Source organism: Cryptomeria japonica, chromosome 11, assembly GCF_030272615.1.
Source record: "Cryptomeria japonica chromosome 11, Sugi_1.0, whole genome shotgun sequence".
Taxonomy (NCBI): Eukaryota; Viridiplantae; Streptophyta; class Pinopsida; order Cupressales; family Cupressaceae; genus Cryptomeria; species Cryptomeria japonica.
Window position 1 is genome coordinate 508,467,417 of NC_081415.1, and position 19,659 is coordinate 508,487,075.

General features: G+C 35.3%; 1 protein-coding gene across 3 annotated transcripts in view; it reads left to right on the forward strand.

The window, feature by feature from the left end:
• The window catches only part of LOC131068367 (uncharacterized), a 32,731-nt gene extending 13,596 nt beyond the window's left edge, over positions 1-19,135 (forward strand). For 2 of the 3 annotated variants that reach the window (XM_058003553.2, XM_058003555.2), the window contains exons 3-5: positions 7,125-7,245; positions 7,349-7,436; positions 18,659-19,135. In XM_058003553.2, coding sequence (XP_057859536.1) covers positions 7,132-7,245; positions 7,349-7,436; positions 18,659-18,789 — 333 coding nt within the window. In that variant the 5' untranslated portion in view covers positions 7,125-7,131 and the 3' untranslated portion in view covers positions 18,790-19,135. Of the gene's footprint in view, positions 1-7,111; positions 7,246-7,348; positions 7,437-18,658 lie in introns of all 3 variants that reach the window. The other variant, XM_058003554.1, reaches the window with a different exon arrangement.
• Positions 19,136-19,659: the final 524 nt, after the last annotated feature.

Consider the following 19,659-nt stretch of genomic DNA (forward strand, 5'->3'; position numbering starts at 1 on the left):
AAGTCTGGAAACTATTTAACAAGTGGTTATTTTATTTTGAAACCATTTCTTTTCTGTTCTCATTCCTGGTTCATTTGCATTTCACAGAACTAGAGGCACAGTTTTTCGTTTTTTTCAGTTTGTAAATTTTGTCCAGCTTTACATATTTTGTTACAATTATAAAAGCATTCCGATTTCTAAATTCCACACGGAATTTACATATTTTGCTAGCATTATAACCATTTCAGTTTCTAAATTCTGTACGACTTTTACGGAATTGGATCCATTTATAATCAGATTCTAAATTCTGTACAGCTGTTACATATTTTGCCCCAATTATAATCATTTCAGTTTCTAATTCTGTAACATGCAGAATTTCCTCTAGCCGAAAATACCGTTCCATTAAAAATTCAATTCTTTTTCTGTGGGGAATAAAACGGTCCATCATTACATGTTTGATTCTTATCCGATCATAGCAGATCTAGAGAAGATGCGTAACGTATGTACGCATTCAATACTTGAGTAAAATAAAGAATGAGTTAATATGTGTTTGGTCTTCGGAATCCTACGCAGTAAAGCACCATCCCTAGAAAGATGTGGACAGGGCACCACAATTTAACTGGTTTTTTCTGTGTGGAGATTGAGTTGCTGTTGTATGAATGCTGACATGATTTAAACACCAATACAAATAATTGAGAATTTTCAGTCATTTGGAATTTTAAAGCATATGATACTTGAAGAGTCTACATTTGCACATTTCATTTGCTAATTAACATCTTAATTTTGTTAATTTTGTTAATTTTGCAGGTTCCCAAATGAGAAATTAAAAAAGATCAAAAGCTCCTTGCTTCAACTAGTGGACACTTCAAAATACTATTCACATACCTATAATATTCAAAGCAACACTTATCTTATTTTGTTTTGTAAATAACTAGTTAATTATCTTTCGCTACAAACATTCGATAATATGCTTAGTTTTTGTAAATATAAATCTTATGCACTGTCTACTTGTATAATAGTTTTGAATGATATAATATTTAATTGTTACTTTATTTAATAATGTTCATCTGAGCCTTATTCTTTAAATATAGGCCTATCTTCTAGAAGGCTGATGGGAGTCTTATAAGGAAGGGTTTATGGATGAATTGAACATGTTCAGATTGTTATTGAAATCAGAGAAACGAAAATCGCCCAAAATTGCTTGAACTCGGTGAGTCCCGAGCCGAGTGAGTCTCGGTGAGTCTAGGGGGCTCAGACTCGGACTCAGCCGAGTCTGGCGAGACCTAACTCCCAGACTCGACCGCCAGCAATGACATTTTAAGTTTAAAAAGAAAGCAACTTACAATATGTCTTCAATTGCTTTTAGCCTAAAACTAAAAGTGAACTTCATTTCATTCATTTGGCAAAATAGGAGGAGAAAGATGAGTTGTGAGGAGAAACAAGGGTTCATTGAAGGAAAAGCAGCAAGGAGGAAGCTCAAGATTTCATCCATAAATCGCATTGGGGCTGCATTATACTTTCATTTGGTGCATCAAGAGTTGGAAAGGAAGAGTTTGCATCTCATTTCAAGCTTGTTGTAAGAGGTAGGATTGTTTTTTTGAGTTTTCTTTTGTTTCTTGTAAGCAAAAATTTCATTGTGATTTGTTTGATTAATTTTCTATTCATTTCATTTGAAAGTTTTTCATTTTCTTCCAAAATCTAATGTAGGTAAGCCATAGGATTTGTAAATTTCTTTAAAAAGAAAAAGTAGGGTTTGAAATTTTGATCAAACCCTACATTTAAAAAAAAAAAATTTACAAACCCTACCTTAGTACCCACATTAGTTTTTTGAAAAAAATGTACAATTGTTTTGATATTAATTTATGACTGCACAAATTCTCAAATATTAATTTTTTTTTGTTTTTGTAATAATGTCTTATTGCAGCAACCTTGACTTTTTTATTTGCCTCAATTTTCACATTACAATCATACAATGTCTACTTCTAAATTTTGCTTGGAAAAATCATGAAGATTTTCTTGGACAAAAAAAAGGACAAACAAAGTGTAAATTTTGTAAAACAATATTCCATGGAGGAATATATATATATGTTAAAATACCATCTTGCCGGCATATTTGGCCATGATGCTGAACCATGCACATTAGCAACTATTGAGGCTACACGTGAGTGCTACGTGCAACTTGAAGCACTTGAAGAAAAGAAGGAAATGGTGAAGAAGCAAAAGGAAGATTTGGCGGGCATTGGTTGTGTTGGAGGGCCTCCTTCCATGCCTCCATATCGTCCTAGTGCTAGTGCTTCTGCTTCTGATAGTGCTCATGGTCGTGGCACTGCCGCTGCTAGTGGTAGTGGGAGTGTTAGCATTAGTCCTAGAATTAGTAAATCTAGGTTGGATTCCTACTTTGAGCCTCACACTACTGTTGGCTCCCAACCGTCGCTTGAGAGTATGGGTTGGAACAAGGAGGTCCATGATGCCGCTAGATTGGCGGTCGACAAGTTTTGGTACTACTGCACTTCCATTCTTTGTAGACAGGGGAATATTTTTTGTTTGATTGTTTTAATATTTATAGTTTGATTCTTTGTTTGATTTTTTGTTGTACATAGTATACTTATCTCATTTAATTTATTTGTGACAGGTCTTCTTAATGGCAAGAAATGGTTGATGCCATTACCATGTGCGGGGCGGGGTTCAAAGCCCTTTCTGAATCTGATTTAAGGGGACCAATTTTGTCAGATATAGTGCGTGATGTGAAGGGTGAATTACAGGATCAACACCAGATATGGAGTAGGATAGGTTGCACCATCATGACTGATGGTTGGATAGATAGGAGAAATATAACTCTCCTTAAGTTTCTTGTTTCTTCCGCAGGTGATTGATTAATTTTAATTTCATTTAGTCATTAATTTTTTTTGAATTTTTATTTAATGATTTATTGAATGATCATTGATCTTGCTTTATTTTTAATTTCAGGGGGCATTGTTTTCGTCAAGTCCATTGATGCCTCCGTACAAAAACGCCACATTCCTATGTGAGGCAATAGAGGAGGTGATACATGACGTGGGTGAGGAGAACGTGGTGCAGGTAGTCACTGATAATGCAACAAATTATGTTGCTGTAGGTAGACTTTTGATGGAGAGGCACCCATCTATATATTGGTCTCCATGTGTTGCCCATTGCATTGACCTCATGTTGGAGGATATTGGGAAACTCCCATGGATTAAGAGATGTGTAGAAAGGGCAAAAAATGTTTGCAAATTTGTATATAATCATTCATGGGTGTTAGCTCTTATGAGGCAATACACGGAGCAAAGGGAGTTAGCTCGTCCTGAAATCACCAGATTTGCCACTAACTTCATTACATTACAATCCATGCTTCGGTGTAAGGTGGCTTTGAGACGTATGATTGTTAGTGAGGAGTGGGCTTCCTCATCTTATGTTGCTATTGTTGCAGGGATACATATGGCAGATTGCATTTTTGACGAGGGAGGCTTTTGGACCCCTTGTGTTGAGATTGTGAAGGTAAATTTTTTATAAATTCTACAATTTAAGTTTCTATTTTATAATTATTCATCATTTTCTCTTATTTGCTCATTTTTTATAAATTACGCAATATTTGCAATTTTGCAATTTGTTAAGCCCTTGATGGTTCTCTTGCGAGTTGAGGATGGGGAAAAGCCCACAATGGGCTACATATATGAGGGCATGGATAGGGCCAAGGAGGCCATCAGATCCATGTATGGAGGAGATGAGAGTAGGTATCGTCCCATTTGGGATATCATTGATAAGAGATGGCATAACCAGCTTCATAGGCCCATCCATGCAGCAACATATTATCTTAATCTGGCATTCCATTTCCGCCCTACTCTCAAGGCGGATGAGGAGGTTCTTAGTGGACTGTACTTAGTCATAGAGCAGATGGCACTTGCTGGTTGTACTACCGAAATTATGTAAGAGATATAGTTATTTTCTAGTGCTCAAGGGGAGAACTTCTCTCGTCCTATCTGCAAAGAAAGTAGGACAACTATGATGCCAGGTAAAAATACATTTTAAGGCATAATTTTAATTTTATTATATATTGTCAAACGAGACTTGAGAGTGAGATTGATTTTTTTTATTTTTCTCATTTTAGATAATTGGTGGAAATTTTTTGGCCCAAAAACACCAAATATTCAAAAGTTGGCCATTCACATTTTGAGCCAACCATGCAACGCATTTGGTTGGGAGCGCAATTGGAGTATGTTAGAGCACATACATCCAAGTGGCGCAATAAGTTATCTGTGGAGAAATTGAAGGATCTTGTCTTTGTTCACTACAACCTCCGCCTCAAACAAAAACGGAGTGATCCTGAAGCCGAGTGGACCATTGAGGCTACTGAACCTGTCTTTAGTGACGAGGACATTGATTGGGTAGGCAGATAGAGAGGTTGAGGTTGTAGCCATGGCAGAGGAGGAGTAGAGAGCACGAGTAGAGACAACAGAGCTAGAGGTAGACATAGATATTCATATACTTCATGTTGGTGAGGGTGACATGGTGTCACAAGCAGAGACTATGGCTGCTGAATCATCCAGGACCTACCTTAGACGCCTTCGTAGGAGGGATGCAGGCTCCTTTGAGCCATAAGCTTGTAGTTGTTTTTACTTTTGATAATTGTATGGGACATTTGATCATATGATGACATAGACTTTTTATTCCATGAGTTTTGTAATATTGTATACATTTGACAATATTTATATATTTCTATTTGTTATTTCGTTCAACTACAATTTGCGTTTATGCTTATGTGATTTATGTATACTTGTGTATGTAATCAAATTAGCTTCCATTTGATGATGTTATTGTGTCTTTAAGGTTTATTTATAAATGGTGCATGCAACAAGTTTTAAATCTAAAAAAATCTCTAAATTTCTTGAGTTTTTCACTTTGCCGAGTCCGAGTTCCGAGTCGAGTCGGCCTCGCCAAGTCCGAGTCCCGTTTCTATGATCGAAATTGATATGTAACTCATTTCCTTTTCTGGGAGGAGTAAAGCTTTTGAGGGCACAAACACTTGGAGTTTGAGGTGTGGACGAAAACCCAACCCTTCTCCATGGAGTGATTGCAGGTTATTAATCACTACAGAAGAAATTTGTAAAGTCCTCCTTTGAAGATAAATTTCGGTAATAAAGATATTTGCTGTTATCTTATCTCAGACAAATCTGTATGTATATCTGTGTTCACATGATCATCTACAGGGGTTGATTTGATGAATATTCAGTTTTGAGCATGATGGCATGTGGTTTATGTTAATGTTTGAACCTTGTTTTCTGGGTGTGGATACATCCCTGCTATTTGCGTGGACTTCTGGATAATGATGTCGCACTTTCTCCTTACCTGACCACGAGATTCCTATTATTATGGCATAGTATGTTGGAAAGATCCATTTCTGGGTAATACAATCTGGAATACTTTCTGTGCTGGCTGTACACAACTGTTATTTATTTCTGAGTGCTGTATTGTATGCATCTCTTGAGTAAATTCGCCAATAAGGCATACTACTGCTGTCAACAAAGGTCAGAAATCATTTTTTTCATTACTCAGTAAGTTTTTTGAATTCTAAATGATCTATTCAATGAGAAATGTTGTTATTATGATCAATACGTTATCTACTTTTTGTTATGCAATGGATGATATTAAACTTATGCAAACTCTAAATAAATCCAAAAATTCAAATTTTACACAAACCTGCAACTCAGAAGTTTTGGAACAGAAGAAATAAGGAAGTATAGGTGATATTGGGTTAGGGATCTTACACCCTATGGTTTTACATTGTTGTCATACTCAGCCTGGTTTCTAGTTCTTTTCAGCTAAGAAGGAAAAATTGTATTCCTGGTTTTTACTTTGTTTCAGCTAGAAGGCAAAAAGTATTGACTATTTAAGCTAACTCCAGATTTATGTTGCTACCTTCTTGCATGAGCAGAACTCTCCATCAACAACCACCATTATCCATAAAAAACCTACACAGCTGTCAGTTAGATTGCAAAAATGAGGATACATTCTTTCACAAGTGCCGCTACAATTGTTTCTTGATACAGAAAGAACAAAAGGGATTATGTTAGTATCCATGATTACACTTCCAAGCGTGAGTCACTAGAGCAATACATTAAATTACCTTTTCCAAATTGCTGCCACAGATAGTTTCTATCCTCACTAACTGAACTCTACAGTTTAGCTATGACACTAGCATTGGTGCATGTGCTGGCAATCATCCAATGTTAAGGACTTGGCAAGGTGAACTGAGCCAGCTTAAGTATGCCAGCAAGCTGATTTTATTACATTTACCTCAGCATGATTCATTACATTAATTTACAAGATTGATTAGTGTAAACTAACTATGCTTACATTCCATCTCAGTATCTGTTGTTATGCTAGGTTCCTTATGACGTGATTTATGGTTTGATTTCACATAGAATTTTTTTAACTAAATGGTCCATCCACCATTTTTAATTGCCTGCAGGGTAATTTGATCAAATATGGGTGTGTTACATATCCTTTATTTTTTGTTAGGCATCTTTTCAAGATGCACACCCTTGGGTAATTACATGGTACACGCATACTTCCCTTTAGCTGAGATGCCACATTTGGGGTTTGTTTTTGTTCTGCTAAAGTTGCTTGGGATTGGCATATGAACTTGTCCCATTTATTCAGGTGTCATTTGGGTTGGGCATACTGCAGATGGAGTAGAATTTTAATGGGTGCTAAGAAGTGCTTGCAATCATGACTCAGTTCTTAATGCTGATCCATTTGACAACACGATAAAAATCTTGGCTTCATTCGACTGTATTTTGTACCTTCTCAAATGTCTTCAATTTTCAATGCGATGCAAAGAATCAAAGCTTACAGTTACTATAGCTCTTTGAGAATGAAGGTTATAAAAAATTAAAAATAATTATATTCATTAGTCGTTTTAATTTTAAATTTTCTGTTTTGCACAATTGAAGGGAAATGCTATAGGACGTCTTCTGAATCTTCTGATTTAGAACTTGACCAAACTAGCATCAAAGTGTATTTTAACCTGTTAGTCTTTTACATCTTAGCTTAAGATGTTGTTTAGCTGTTATGGAAATAATTTTGCTCCATTTTGAATTGTTGTTATATTAAGTTGTTGAATGCAGTATAACTATGGAATTCTGCCCCACATGTGGCAATATGCTTCAAGTTGAGCTTCCATATATGAGGCAAGAATTGCGCTTTTTCTGTCCTACTTGCCCATATATCTTTCCAATCCGACGCAAGGTAGTGGTTCATTCAAATAGGTTAATTCTTTTCAATGCATTATTTGTTGTTCTATTCTTTATATGAAGCAGGTAAAGCTAATGTGGTTAGGTTAGCATTGCAGATTACCAAAAAAACCCCTCTTTCCAAAAAAGAGGTGGATGATGTGCTCGGTGGAGAGGATGCCTGGAAGAATGTTGATCGTACAGAAGGTATGTGTGGTGCAAGTTTAACATGCTTTCCAATAAGCAAATGCTTTTGTAATGTCATAAGTGTTAGTGCCTGTAATCCTCAACAATTTGCTTAACATATAAATGAATACCACCAATAAAGGCAAATCCATGTTATGCGAATGTTGTGACATACTATCAGTGCTTTTGGATGTGGAATTTTATCAAAGTATGCCTATATACACACTTTAAGAAGTGATGTTGGCTGACGCAAACTGAAATGAATGATTTATTATTTGTGCACTATGATGTTTAACATAGTTTTAAGAGGTTAGGGTAAACTTGGAAAGTTAGAGCCATTGAGATGGATGAGAGTGATTTCTCATCAGATCGGTTTGTTGATACAAGAGGGGCAATATTAAACAATAATGACCTTAATTGGGTAATTGGGAAACAATTTAGAGTAGGAATTTAGAGATGGAGTCATGGCATTGGCAGATGCCAAGGTAGGGATAGGATGTTCCACTCACGAGCTCTAGAATTGTCAGTGACAAATAACATTTAATAGTGCCACCTAGTTTCTTTGGCATTGTTTTAAACCATGGTCCATGGTGTCTATTCATGTATGTTTCTAAGTAATAATATTTTAATGATATGAATTTGGAGGTTATGCTTTGATTTTCTTTTACAATTTCATCTGACTATGTACATTAGTCTGTCTCTACATTATGATTTTAAATGACATGGAAAGTTGGCAACATTCTTCTAAAACAAAGAATCCATATCTTGATTTACTGTTAACATGCAGTAAAATTCTAAGCTTCAAACAAACTTGCAAATAGGCTCTTAGAACAATCCCTTGTCATTTCCTAACAAGTCTGAATCACCTGCCAAATGTCAACATAGTTGGAACTTGAACAACTCTGCCAGGTGTTAAAATATATAAAAAGGCAAATTTTAAATGTATCCTTCTTGATACAAAGTTTAGTTGCACAGGGTTTTAGAATTGTTTCAGATAAAGAGCTGGACCTTGTGCATTTCAGGAATGGAATGATTTAATTACACATCCATGAGACCCATCAGTACCACAATTGTCATAGTTTTCCCAAGTCGAGTCCCATAGCAGCAATACTCTTTCGGATAAAAGATTGGCAAACTAAAATTATAAGTTTTTTTGAAAAAATCAGGGTTTAAACAGGAAAAATTAAGGAAAAAGTTGGATTTAAAGTAAAACAAAATGTAAAAAATATAGAAAAAGAGAAAAACTACTTGTTTTTGAAGTTTAAAGGCATTTCCATAGCATAGAGATATAGAGGGCAAATAAAATAGAGTTTTTAGGCTTTTAGCCCATAAATTGTCAAAAATAGAGATTTTAGCCCATGAATTGGCCAAATGAAAAATTTGACTAAAATAGCAGAATGGAGTGTGGCATGCAAACTTTACTGGTAAATGACTCTTTGGTAAGTTCTACATGAAGCTGACAAAGTTATTGCTAAGTTAATATTAAAAGATTTCACTGAATGAAATGTGAGTAAACCTCTCGTCTTGTTGTATGATGCGAGTGGATGGTAAAATACTACTAACAACACTGCATTCCAAATTGTTATTTTTATCAAAAGAATGTTTCGTCATAGAGACTGCGCTATCATAACAAACTCTGAAACCTTCCAAAACTTAGTAAGACCTCAAAACAACTAGAAAAACATTTTATCATTGAGAAATTTTCAAGTAGAAAACTTAAGAGAGCATATCATCCAAATCAAATTCTAGTCAAGTGATAAAAGAGAAACCATTTCTCGTAACGGGTAGTGTCAAATGGGCTTGAATTACGCATTTTCAAAGATTCCAGATACAAAACCAAGTCACATTCAAAAGCTTTGCTATTAAAGTTAAACCAAAATTGAAAATTCCAAATTTAGTCAAAGTACCGACTCATATAAAGAAGTAGAAGATAACACAAAATACATTTTAGGATAAATATCCCTATATCAAAATAAGCATTACAAAACCACAATGACCAAGATTCTGATGTCATAAAGATTGGACATCTTGGTGTAACATTGGGTTTACATATAAACATCAGGCTGATGTTTTTATGCAGCCAAGGGAATTTGTACAACAACTTGAGAGAAGTATAAAATATTATGAAGACAAAGATGACCTACACATAAAATTACCTTTTCATTTCAAGGATTGAGACTAGGTAAAAAAAGTGAAACTATAAACATCAGGGTGATGTTTTTATGCAGCCAAGGGAATTTGTACTACAACTTGAGAGAAGTATAAAATATTATGAAGATAAAGATGACTTGCACATAATATTACCTTTTCACTTCAAGGATTGAGACTAGGTAAAAAAATGAAACTATAGCATTGTCATATTCATCAAGCAAAGCAATGATAGGACAAAGCCTAAATTAGCATCACATACAAGGAAGCCATTAAGCCAGGAATATGGATTATTTATTTCTGAAGAACTGATTTACAAAGCTGCAACTGTAGAAAAAGATGACCATCAAATGTTGTTTGGACCAAATAATCAACAAATCTTCACAATAACAATTTAATTGTGTAGAAAATTATGAATGTGTTGTCACGAGGATTGCACCCTGAATGATAAATCTGAAACTCAGCAATCCTGTGAAACATGGGATGATTTTCAGATCTGTGGGTTGCCTATAATGAAAATCAACCTCTAGATTGAGGGCTGGTTGTCTTTGAAAACCTCTTAAAATTACCAACTTGATTGGAAAAATGGAAGAGAGATTGCTGAAATTGGAATTCTAATTCTAATAGGAGGTGATGCACCTAAAATAATGATTATGATTGCTATTTTGAACCTACAATCAGCCTTAATCAAAGATGGTTTAATGTTCACAACTCAGATTTAAACACGTAATGCATAAATGTTTCATAGAAAGGTTTTGTTTCAGCATTTGCATGGAAGGAAACAATGTTTCACAGCCTCAACTTGCTTAAAACTAACAAACAAAAACTCTAACCTGCACTAACATGATATCTTTTGTTTTAATAGTGTATAAATAAGACATATTCAGAGGTTTACAAGAAAGAAACACAGTGAAATACATCAGATTATTCATTCGCAACACCAAAACATGAGATATTCGAGAAGGAACAGCTGCTCTTTTTATTAATCTGAAAGAAGTTTTATACAATTCAAATGCTTGAATACTGAAAAGTAAATGAGCTACAATGCTTTGTGCTTGCTGAATGTTGCAAGGCAAAGAAAGAACTAACTTAGAAAAGAAGAAGAAGAAAAGACATATAGGAGAAGTCTTAAAAAATAACTGAGGATGGGACTGATCTTGAACTCTACTTCTTCATCCTTGAACTCAGCTGGAACTGACTGTCTCCACCTCGAATTCTTCATCCACTTTGCATGACATTACTCTTTGGGGTCGAATTTGATGAAAAGTCATGCAAAAGGAGTGTCGGAGTTGCCCCAAATTGGAGTTGAATTGCTGGAAAACTTGCCTCAAGTGATAAGGTACCCATGTGGAGTCTTAACTGGTGTGGAACTCATGTATTCATCTCCAAGCTCTCTTTTTTTAAGGCCTAACTAGCCCTTAGACTGATAACTTTTTTCTGAGGCTCCACCTCTTGACTTGCCAACTGATTGCTGAGCTATTATGATGATTCCTCAACTGATTGAAATGCCCTGAGAATGAATACATGACCTTAGAAGCTTATGGTTTGACTTTGTCTTCAAAGATCTATGTGGAATTTTTGAGTACTCAAAGATTCATATGTTCTAACATTTTGTACTCAAAGTTTATTCATGAGTGTACTTTGAATGCCTTTTTCTAAAAAATGACAATGTTCATATGCTGTGACTGATCTCAGACTTTCTTTCTACTGTGAGTAACTTTATGGATTGCATTGTAACCTATAGCTGGTTATATTCTTTCACCGTTTCTTCATGAAATTTGGCTTCTGAGTGTGATCATCTGTCTTCAATATAACTTGAGCACTCTCTTTTCATCTTGGGCTGTGCATTGTCCTCACCTTTGTATTTTCTTAATGCTGCAACCAAGCTCTAAAGATTCTATATCCCTGTTTTCTCTTTGTCCAAAATTCATGGTTTACTGTTATCATAGACCGTTGCTCTAATTGGAGCCCTAGGGCTGTCAAATTATCAATCATTGCCACCTTTGCCATGATAACCATTGTCCTTACTGTCCTTTTCTCAAGCCTTGATCTTCTTATTCTGGTCTTCAAAACTCTGTTCAAACCCTGTTCATTACACCTTTGACTGCAACCTTTGTTGATTATTAGCACTGTCCTTTTGTATGCATGATCATGTTTTCTGTTATTACTGTCTCAGAACTTGTCTTCTTCACTGTTTTGTAGCAGACTTTGGTGACTGTTAGGACTATGTACTAACTTGACATCAAACTGCTTCTCTTTCATGGTCACATTGTCTAAAGAAGACTGTGTTCTGCTCTTTTAGCTCAGATTTGTCCTTGCTTTGGTAGCTATTCTTTCTCGAGTCACTATCTCATAGAGATGTTGTTACTGTTTCTATTTTGTCTTCTTCAATGGATTTTAAATACTGCCCCTCTTAACCTCTGAGCTGATTGTATTTTTTGGTGCTTGAAGTTGCTATTATTATTGTGGACTGAGAATTGAATGCCTCTTTATATACACTATCATGATTGTGTTCATTGCTATTTATCATGACAAACTTGTCAGTCTTTTTATATAATGATGACTGTCCTCTGTGTGTTCACTGTTTTTTGTGTTGAAAGAGGTAACAACACATTTACCATCTCTGTTCTTGGTGCTACAACTGATTCCTTGGCAATGACTGTCATTTATTCTTGTCTTCTTAGCATCCAATGTTACTGTCTCACTGCTCTGGTCATATTGATTAAGGTGTCTTTATTGTTTTGAATCCTTGTGGGACTGATATCTTTCTCACCTCTCGGACAGTGAACAAAATAATTGAATATGGTGTTGTTACTGCTCTTATCATTATAGATATTATCATTGTGGATATGTGCTCTTTTGCTATTGCACAACACTTGCGTGGACTGTCTTTTTCTTGTTTTACTGCTGCACTGTCTCTTATGACTATGGCTCTTCAATGGGTGTATCTGGCTCTTTCATACCTGTGTTTGCTCTGTTCAAAGGCTATGATCCTATTTTGATGCTGGGAAAGGGCTGTCTATCTTGTATTTTGATAGCTTCAAATATCTCATAGAAATGTATCAATAACAAACTCTCTTTTCATTATGACTACCATAACTTTTTTGATACCCTAACCCTTGTGACTGAGTTAAATACATAATCTTATGAATAATGACAAAGACCCTTCCATTATAGTCTCTTAGCTAAAAGAAGTTGATTACAAAAACACCTACTCATTATGGCAATAACACAACTCATTCCCATGCATGCAATCTTGAAGTTCTCTTCTACAAATGACAATGGAAGAGTTTTTTGAAAGGTAGAACTGACCCTTTGAGTTGTTTGTGTGTATGATCTTCACTTGGGCGCTGCTTGAACCTGATAGGTATTCAAGAAAACCAATCTCACATGTGTTTTGCATTCACAACTTACTCTTAGTCCAATCTTTCAGAACAGACTGCTAATGCCACTAAACTGGTTAATGAACTCAAAACTGGAAGTAGAGACCAGATCCAGGCATGGGTTTGATCTTGAGTTCTTGTTGGAGTTCTGAAATGCCATCATAGGCCTGTGTGAAGATAATCATGCAGCAAACTATGGTTCTTTCTCTTGTATAATAACTGAAACTTTCCCCAAAAAACCATAGTTCACCCTCTTGTTACGTGGATAAAGGTTCAATGACACTGCATGCAACGTGGAAAAACTCTTAAGGTATCAAATGTGACAAAGGCAGACTTGGACTCTTGATTCCACATGCAACGTGGAAAGTCTGACTTCTCTTCTAAATTCTATTTCCATCCAAACCATGCATAATGTGTTTAACATAATTCACATGAGAGATATGCTTATTCTACTTTTAGGAAATTAATAGACTTTATTTCTTCATTAATTATTTCGATAATATAAAGTCAAAGGCCTGGTAAATAAACTTTCTTCTTTGAATTATTTTAACTTTGCACCATCTTTACCATAAAGGCCTAGGGTCCCATGTAGACCCATTTTTGGGTTTGGAAGACCAAAAATAGGCAATAGAATGATAAGGACAATTGGTGTAGGTAAGAAGTAGACCCAAAATCAAAACATGTGTGACAGAGTATTGACAGAAATTGTAATGCCCATCCGAAACAACAAGAATCATGAGCACAAAGACAGCCTATGCATACTTTGATATATAGTTAGAAAACAATGTCGAGTTCCACACCTCAAGGCTGCAAATGGGAGGGGCATTATGGAAATCGTGGCATCTGAATATAGATTAAATTCAACCATGATGAAGTAGACACAAAATATGAAGTATGAAGAATGACCTAAAATACTACCTCAGAATATAAACCATTCTCCTGTCATAATAGTAAAATACTATCTCTTTGGACGGAAGCCCCACCAAAATAAATTATATTCAACATTTTTTATCTTTTTAAGAAAGTTGCATGGAAACAAATATAGATGCAAATATGGATATGGTATCGGATATAGATGCAACCATTTTTTAAGAACCCCAATATGGACACGGCTGGATACAACATTTATAAAAAACACATATACATATATCAGAGGAGATTCTCATTACTTCAAAAGCAATATAGACACATAATTGCTACACAAATAATTATAAGTTGATTTAACAATTTACAATATGCAAAAATAGTAGAGTTGCATTGGAAGATAACCCAAAAAAATGGGTTACTGAAATAGAAAATTTGTCTTTCTCATTTGGTGTAGGTTTTTTTATACCAAATATTTTTTAAAAACTTCCATGAATGAAGTTTTTTTAGTTTTAATTTAGGTAGATTTATGTCAAATTTTAAAAAAATCAAATCACACAGTATTCAGCATGGTTGGAAAATCAAGATTTTTTGGGCACGCGTGGGTACAGTATCTGGCCACTTTGCTTTTTAATTTAATTGAAAGATCCTTGTACAGCCTAAGTTGGCCTAGTGGTGGAGAACTTGTGTTTTTGAAAGAGAGGTCACAAGTTCAAATCCACAAGGGGGTAAGGTATGTACGCCTCGTTTGTAGTGCAGTTAGGTACCTCCTCGCAAGGAGCATGATGCAGTCCCATATTGGTCTAACCCATCTGTAGACCCATACACAGGTTGCTGGCATCGTGGACTAAAAAGTACCCTTTCCCTTTTTTGTAATGTGCACATTGAAAATTTTATTTAATAGATTATTTATCTATTTGTATATAGTATACACTAATTGAATTTTGTGCAGATACTATTTATATGGCATGAAGTTGTAGAGTGTATTTGCAGCAGGGTTTCATAGGTTGGTAGGAGATTGCTTAAGATTTCAGACATGATTTAAACATGAAAAATAGTTGAAAATTGCACTCAATGGTATTTAAAAAGATGTGGTTTTTTTAGTGGGGGGGGTGGGAGTTCGCTTGCAGGACCGATTCATAAAAAATAGGGCATAATTGTGATTTTTTGGAGTTTTTTGCTTCTATGGTACGAACCACCATGGATGCTGAACTTTATGCTCCTATTTAAGATCAGTTCAATATTCCCCTAGATTCTTTGTTCTTGCCACAACTTTAAGGTGGGGAATTATAAGTGCCAACTATGTGGTCAAGTTAACCCCTTGGAGGCCTATGACCTAGCTTTAGCCATTGTGCTTATCAGTAAGATAAAATTTAAATGTCGATTGTGTCTAAGATGGCTGTCCAGAGCCTAAGCTGGTCAAAGTTATTCTGAACAAGGTTCACAGTATCTCAAGGTAGGGCTATAATAGCTCATCTTCCCACTATTTGATTTGTGATCCAATTTTATGCCATGAATGATCTAATTTCCAATTCCTTGATGGACAAACTAATTAGGTGTGTTAGTACTAATTTTTTTTTTGGTTAATTGATAGAGGCCTTTCTACGGATAATATGACCTTTGGGACACAAACAGGGTCCAATCCCCCAGGCATGGGTTTTTAACACTCTACTCATGTCAGTGTACTGTGGAGTCTTGAGGATAGAAGAATGGTAAAAGTCCCAAAATTTTGGGATGTTGGGGGGACTGTTATAAAACTTAATATTTGAAAATTTCTTTACAAAAAATAGTGAGGGGAGTTGCAATTTATCAATTATGTAATTGTAACGAATAGGAGTAAAAGAAACTGAAATTTATCCAAATTTATACTCATGTATGCCATTTTGCATCAGAGATTACGAATCTTTATATGTCTTCACCCCTATCTTGAGTGGAAATTGTACCATTGACTAAGACTCTATTATTAGACTTTGTAGGGTCATCTTGTGCATTCTCTGATGTCTCAATGTTAGCTCTGATGTACACAACCTGAACAAATTCCGACATTGTTTATGCATTGGCTGTTTTTAAAGATGATAAATCCTGTTGCCAATTCATCATGTGAGAACTGGGTACTAGGATCCAACATTATTTATTAAACGATTAAAAGTAGATACTAAGATCATTATATTTACTTTCTAATCATTTGACCATAGCCATTGTAGCATTACTTGGAATCCAAATTGTCTTGACAAACCAAATTATTAATGGAATTCAATTACTCAGGGTTTAATCCAGCACATCCCAAAACATTTTTTTATCTCTGCTTGGCACTTTCCCTATTGTGATACAAAGCTGGGTTGAGTGGCGGAGCCTTGCCACCAAGCCCGAATTAATGACTTGAGGCCATAGGGATCTTCATGGTTGTAGTCACCTTTTTTTTGTGTCAAGTGAATTTTTTTAATAGCCTGCAGGATAACTTTCACTGTTTTTCATGACTAAATAAAGCATGTAGTTACATCTTGAATATTCATAATGTTATTGGGGTTTGGGTTTCTTAAATTTTTTACAAGGTTTCTTAATAAATTTAACATTTTTCTTTGTTTGGGGTATGGGGATGTCTTGCCTTAGCTGGAATTGTTGTGGTACATGAGCATGATCCAACCATCCTGGGGAAGGCAAGGTGTCCCAGAACACTCCACAAAGGTGACCAGTGTTAGTTTATTGTAACTTAGTGAAGAAAATAAATAAGGATAGGGCTGGGCCCTTCTTCTTGATGTAACGTGGAGACTCAGCTGGGTCCTTCTTCTTGATGTAACGTGGAGACTCAGCTGGGTCCTATTCCCATGTAATGTGTAGATTAAGCAATTGATGTCTATAGGGCTGGGTCCTATTCCAATGTAATGTGTGGACAAGCAATAGGGCTGGGTCCAAAAGGTAACGTGGCACAAATTGCAAGTTATGTAGGCCCCAAATTGGGCGCCAAAGTGCAAAGTAGAATATGTAAAATAAAGAATTGGTTAAGGCCGACTTAGAAGACTTAAACATGAATCTTGTATATAAACAAGATTCATTCTACACAATATATATATATATATATATAAACAAGATTCATTCTACACAATATATATATATATATATATATATATATATATATATATATATATATATATATATATATATATTATTCATTGCTAGCCTTATGTGAATCAGCCTTAAAAGAGCAGCGAACTATCTTCTTGTGTCAGCGATTCATTCCTAGGAACAGCGAATTGTCTCAGTGGCAGCGAATCATATCCACAGTCAGCAAATTCACTCCTATGCTCTGTGAATGATCTGCATGACAGCAAACAACAAATCTCGATAGTGCAGATAAGTCTATCAAGCTATTCCTTGTGCCCTAGTTTGGAATCTTCAGTCTGCTGTTCTTATTTATATGTTGCTTTAAGTGCAGTAAGCAAAGTTGTATGCTGATATTGTCTAATATAAACTTGAATCTTGTTGCTAGGTTTTTCACCTCCAAGAGGGAGGTTTTCCCAGGGTAAACTTGTGTTGTGTGCCCTTTCTATTTGTGTGCTTTGATTCTTGTGACTGCATTATTATTTCCTGCTCATTATTGTTAATCTGATCACGAAAATCAACAATCAGCCCTAGGGACATCCTCTCTATTTGTTATTTCATCCTAGGGATGACCTACCTTTGGGGGGGTGGCACTTGGAGGGATGGTGGGGGGACATTTCTTTCCATCGTGTGATTTTGTGCCCAGCAATTCTCATGATGATTTGAACCTGGATCTTCATTGTGGCAATGCTGGCAATGCTCAGCCATGACCTTTTAGTCCCACCTAGACTATTGAGTTTGTCAATCATTAATGTGGAATCTGCATCTGCAATTAGGTGTCCAGTTGGCAGTGTAAGAACATTTTACATAAGCTGAGGCCTTTTTGATATTAATTGATGCCAAACCTCCTAAAATCATTCTCCTACATTCTCACATTCTGCTTTGTGGCCTCATAGCTCGCTTTCATGGTTTGAATCCAGGAACATTTCTCTAGTCAAGCTTGACAAATAGAGTTTTTATTGAGGTATAAAGCTACTCGTCATGTCATATGCTCTACGTGGCCCACCCCATTACGGGGAGATTCAAATCTTAAACAGTAGTTTTAGTTGTTTTAGTTATTATCCTGAACTTGTATGTAGGATCAATTCGAACAAGACAGTAATTTAAAGCATTCCACAGATGGTAATCTCTGGCCAAAATACCAATACCATGACAATGTTTCAATCTTTTAAGAACAATATTTACACTAGTTCTAAATACAATTTACGCATGTGAGATTGGGGAGTTTAGGCCTCCCATCAACTTTCGGGAACTTATCCTGTTGTGAAAAGTAGAATGCGAATTGTTGTTTTTTAAATCATTAATTTTAGCCTAGTGTTAAGTGGATATCAGGATAACAATTAAAGCATTGATGATTAGATCTGGCATTCAATTTGACTGCAAGACAACTTGAAAATTTTAAGTCAGCCTCATTCGAGGCAGATTTCAAAGATGTGGCAAATTTTTGCCCTGTTTGACTGGATGTGATAAACTACCTTTGAGAGACCTTTTAAAAGCAGCAACAGAAAGTCTCATGGATTGTGGAAATTTACTAACATTGGTTTTTAATGGCTGTTTATGCATTCTGTCATTATTATTGACATTGGCCTTTAAACTAAAACGCATTTAATAAAACAAGTTTGTAACATTACGGCCTTAGACTGTGTCTTATTATTGTCATCTTCATAGTATAATTTTTCTGCACATTACAATTGTCATCTTATTGTTCTATTCCATGACATCTCATTGTGATTCATTTTGTGTGTGCAGCCAACTGCCCCAAATGTAACTATGGCCAAGCATATTTCATGCTAATTCAGATCAGATCAGCAGATGAGCCAACGTCAATATTCTACAAGTGCTGTAATAATCAGTGCCAGTTCAGGTGGCGTCAGGATTGACACCTCCTGTGTTGCACTACTAATGTTTAAAATGAGCATACATTGCTCCATTGTACCATACGATACAAATAGAACAAAAAAACATTAGTTATTTTAAGTCACGTGTTGATTATTTTACGTCTGAGCACGAATCTGGCCCATGTTTTATCTTAGTTTTCAGGAACCAGAGAAGGTTGATTGCAAGTATTATAGATGATGTCGTTGCAAGATAGATAGATGTTTCGTGATTATCTATTTGAACTTTGAATGGGGATTCCACTGAGACTTATTTGTCAACAACAGAAGTCTTGATTAATTATTCTATGTTTTCTGCATTTTAGTTGTAAGGCGCTTACCATTTGTAGTACCTAAAGGTTTGAGTTTCTTTTGCAGCAAACATATGCCAGTCTTATGCCAGCAGAACATCTTACAAGTGCATGAGAATCTTAAAATGATATCATTTTTACTCGTAACTGATAATTTAGCTGTGATGTCTATGAATGGTAAAATGTAGTATATCATAAGTACGCTTTGACTGGTCATATAAAGCCAACAAATGTTCTTATGTTTTTTTAAGAAAATGTGGTTTTATTTATTATATCTCATAGACTGATAATGCAAGGAACATTGAATGTACAAATGAAGTGGATGCAATTCATTTATAAAAAGAATTTGGAGGAATACTTATAATAGGATGGAACTTATCACTGTTTTCTCTTTGTGCATTCAATGCATTCAATTATTCACTGCATTTTTGGTTTCTAATTTCTTTGATTATATTTTAATTGATATATCAATATGTTTTTTTTGTTTGGTAATGGGCCGATTGATATATCAATATGTTATTATAATGAGTTCTTTGCTAATAAATCCAGATGTTAAATTCAAATC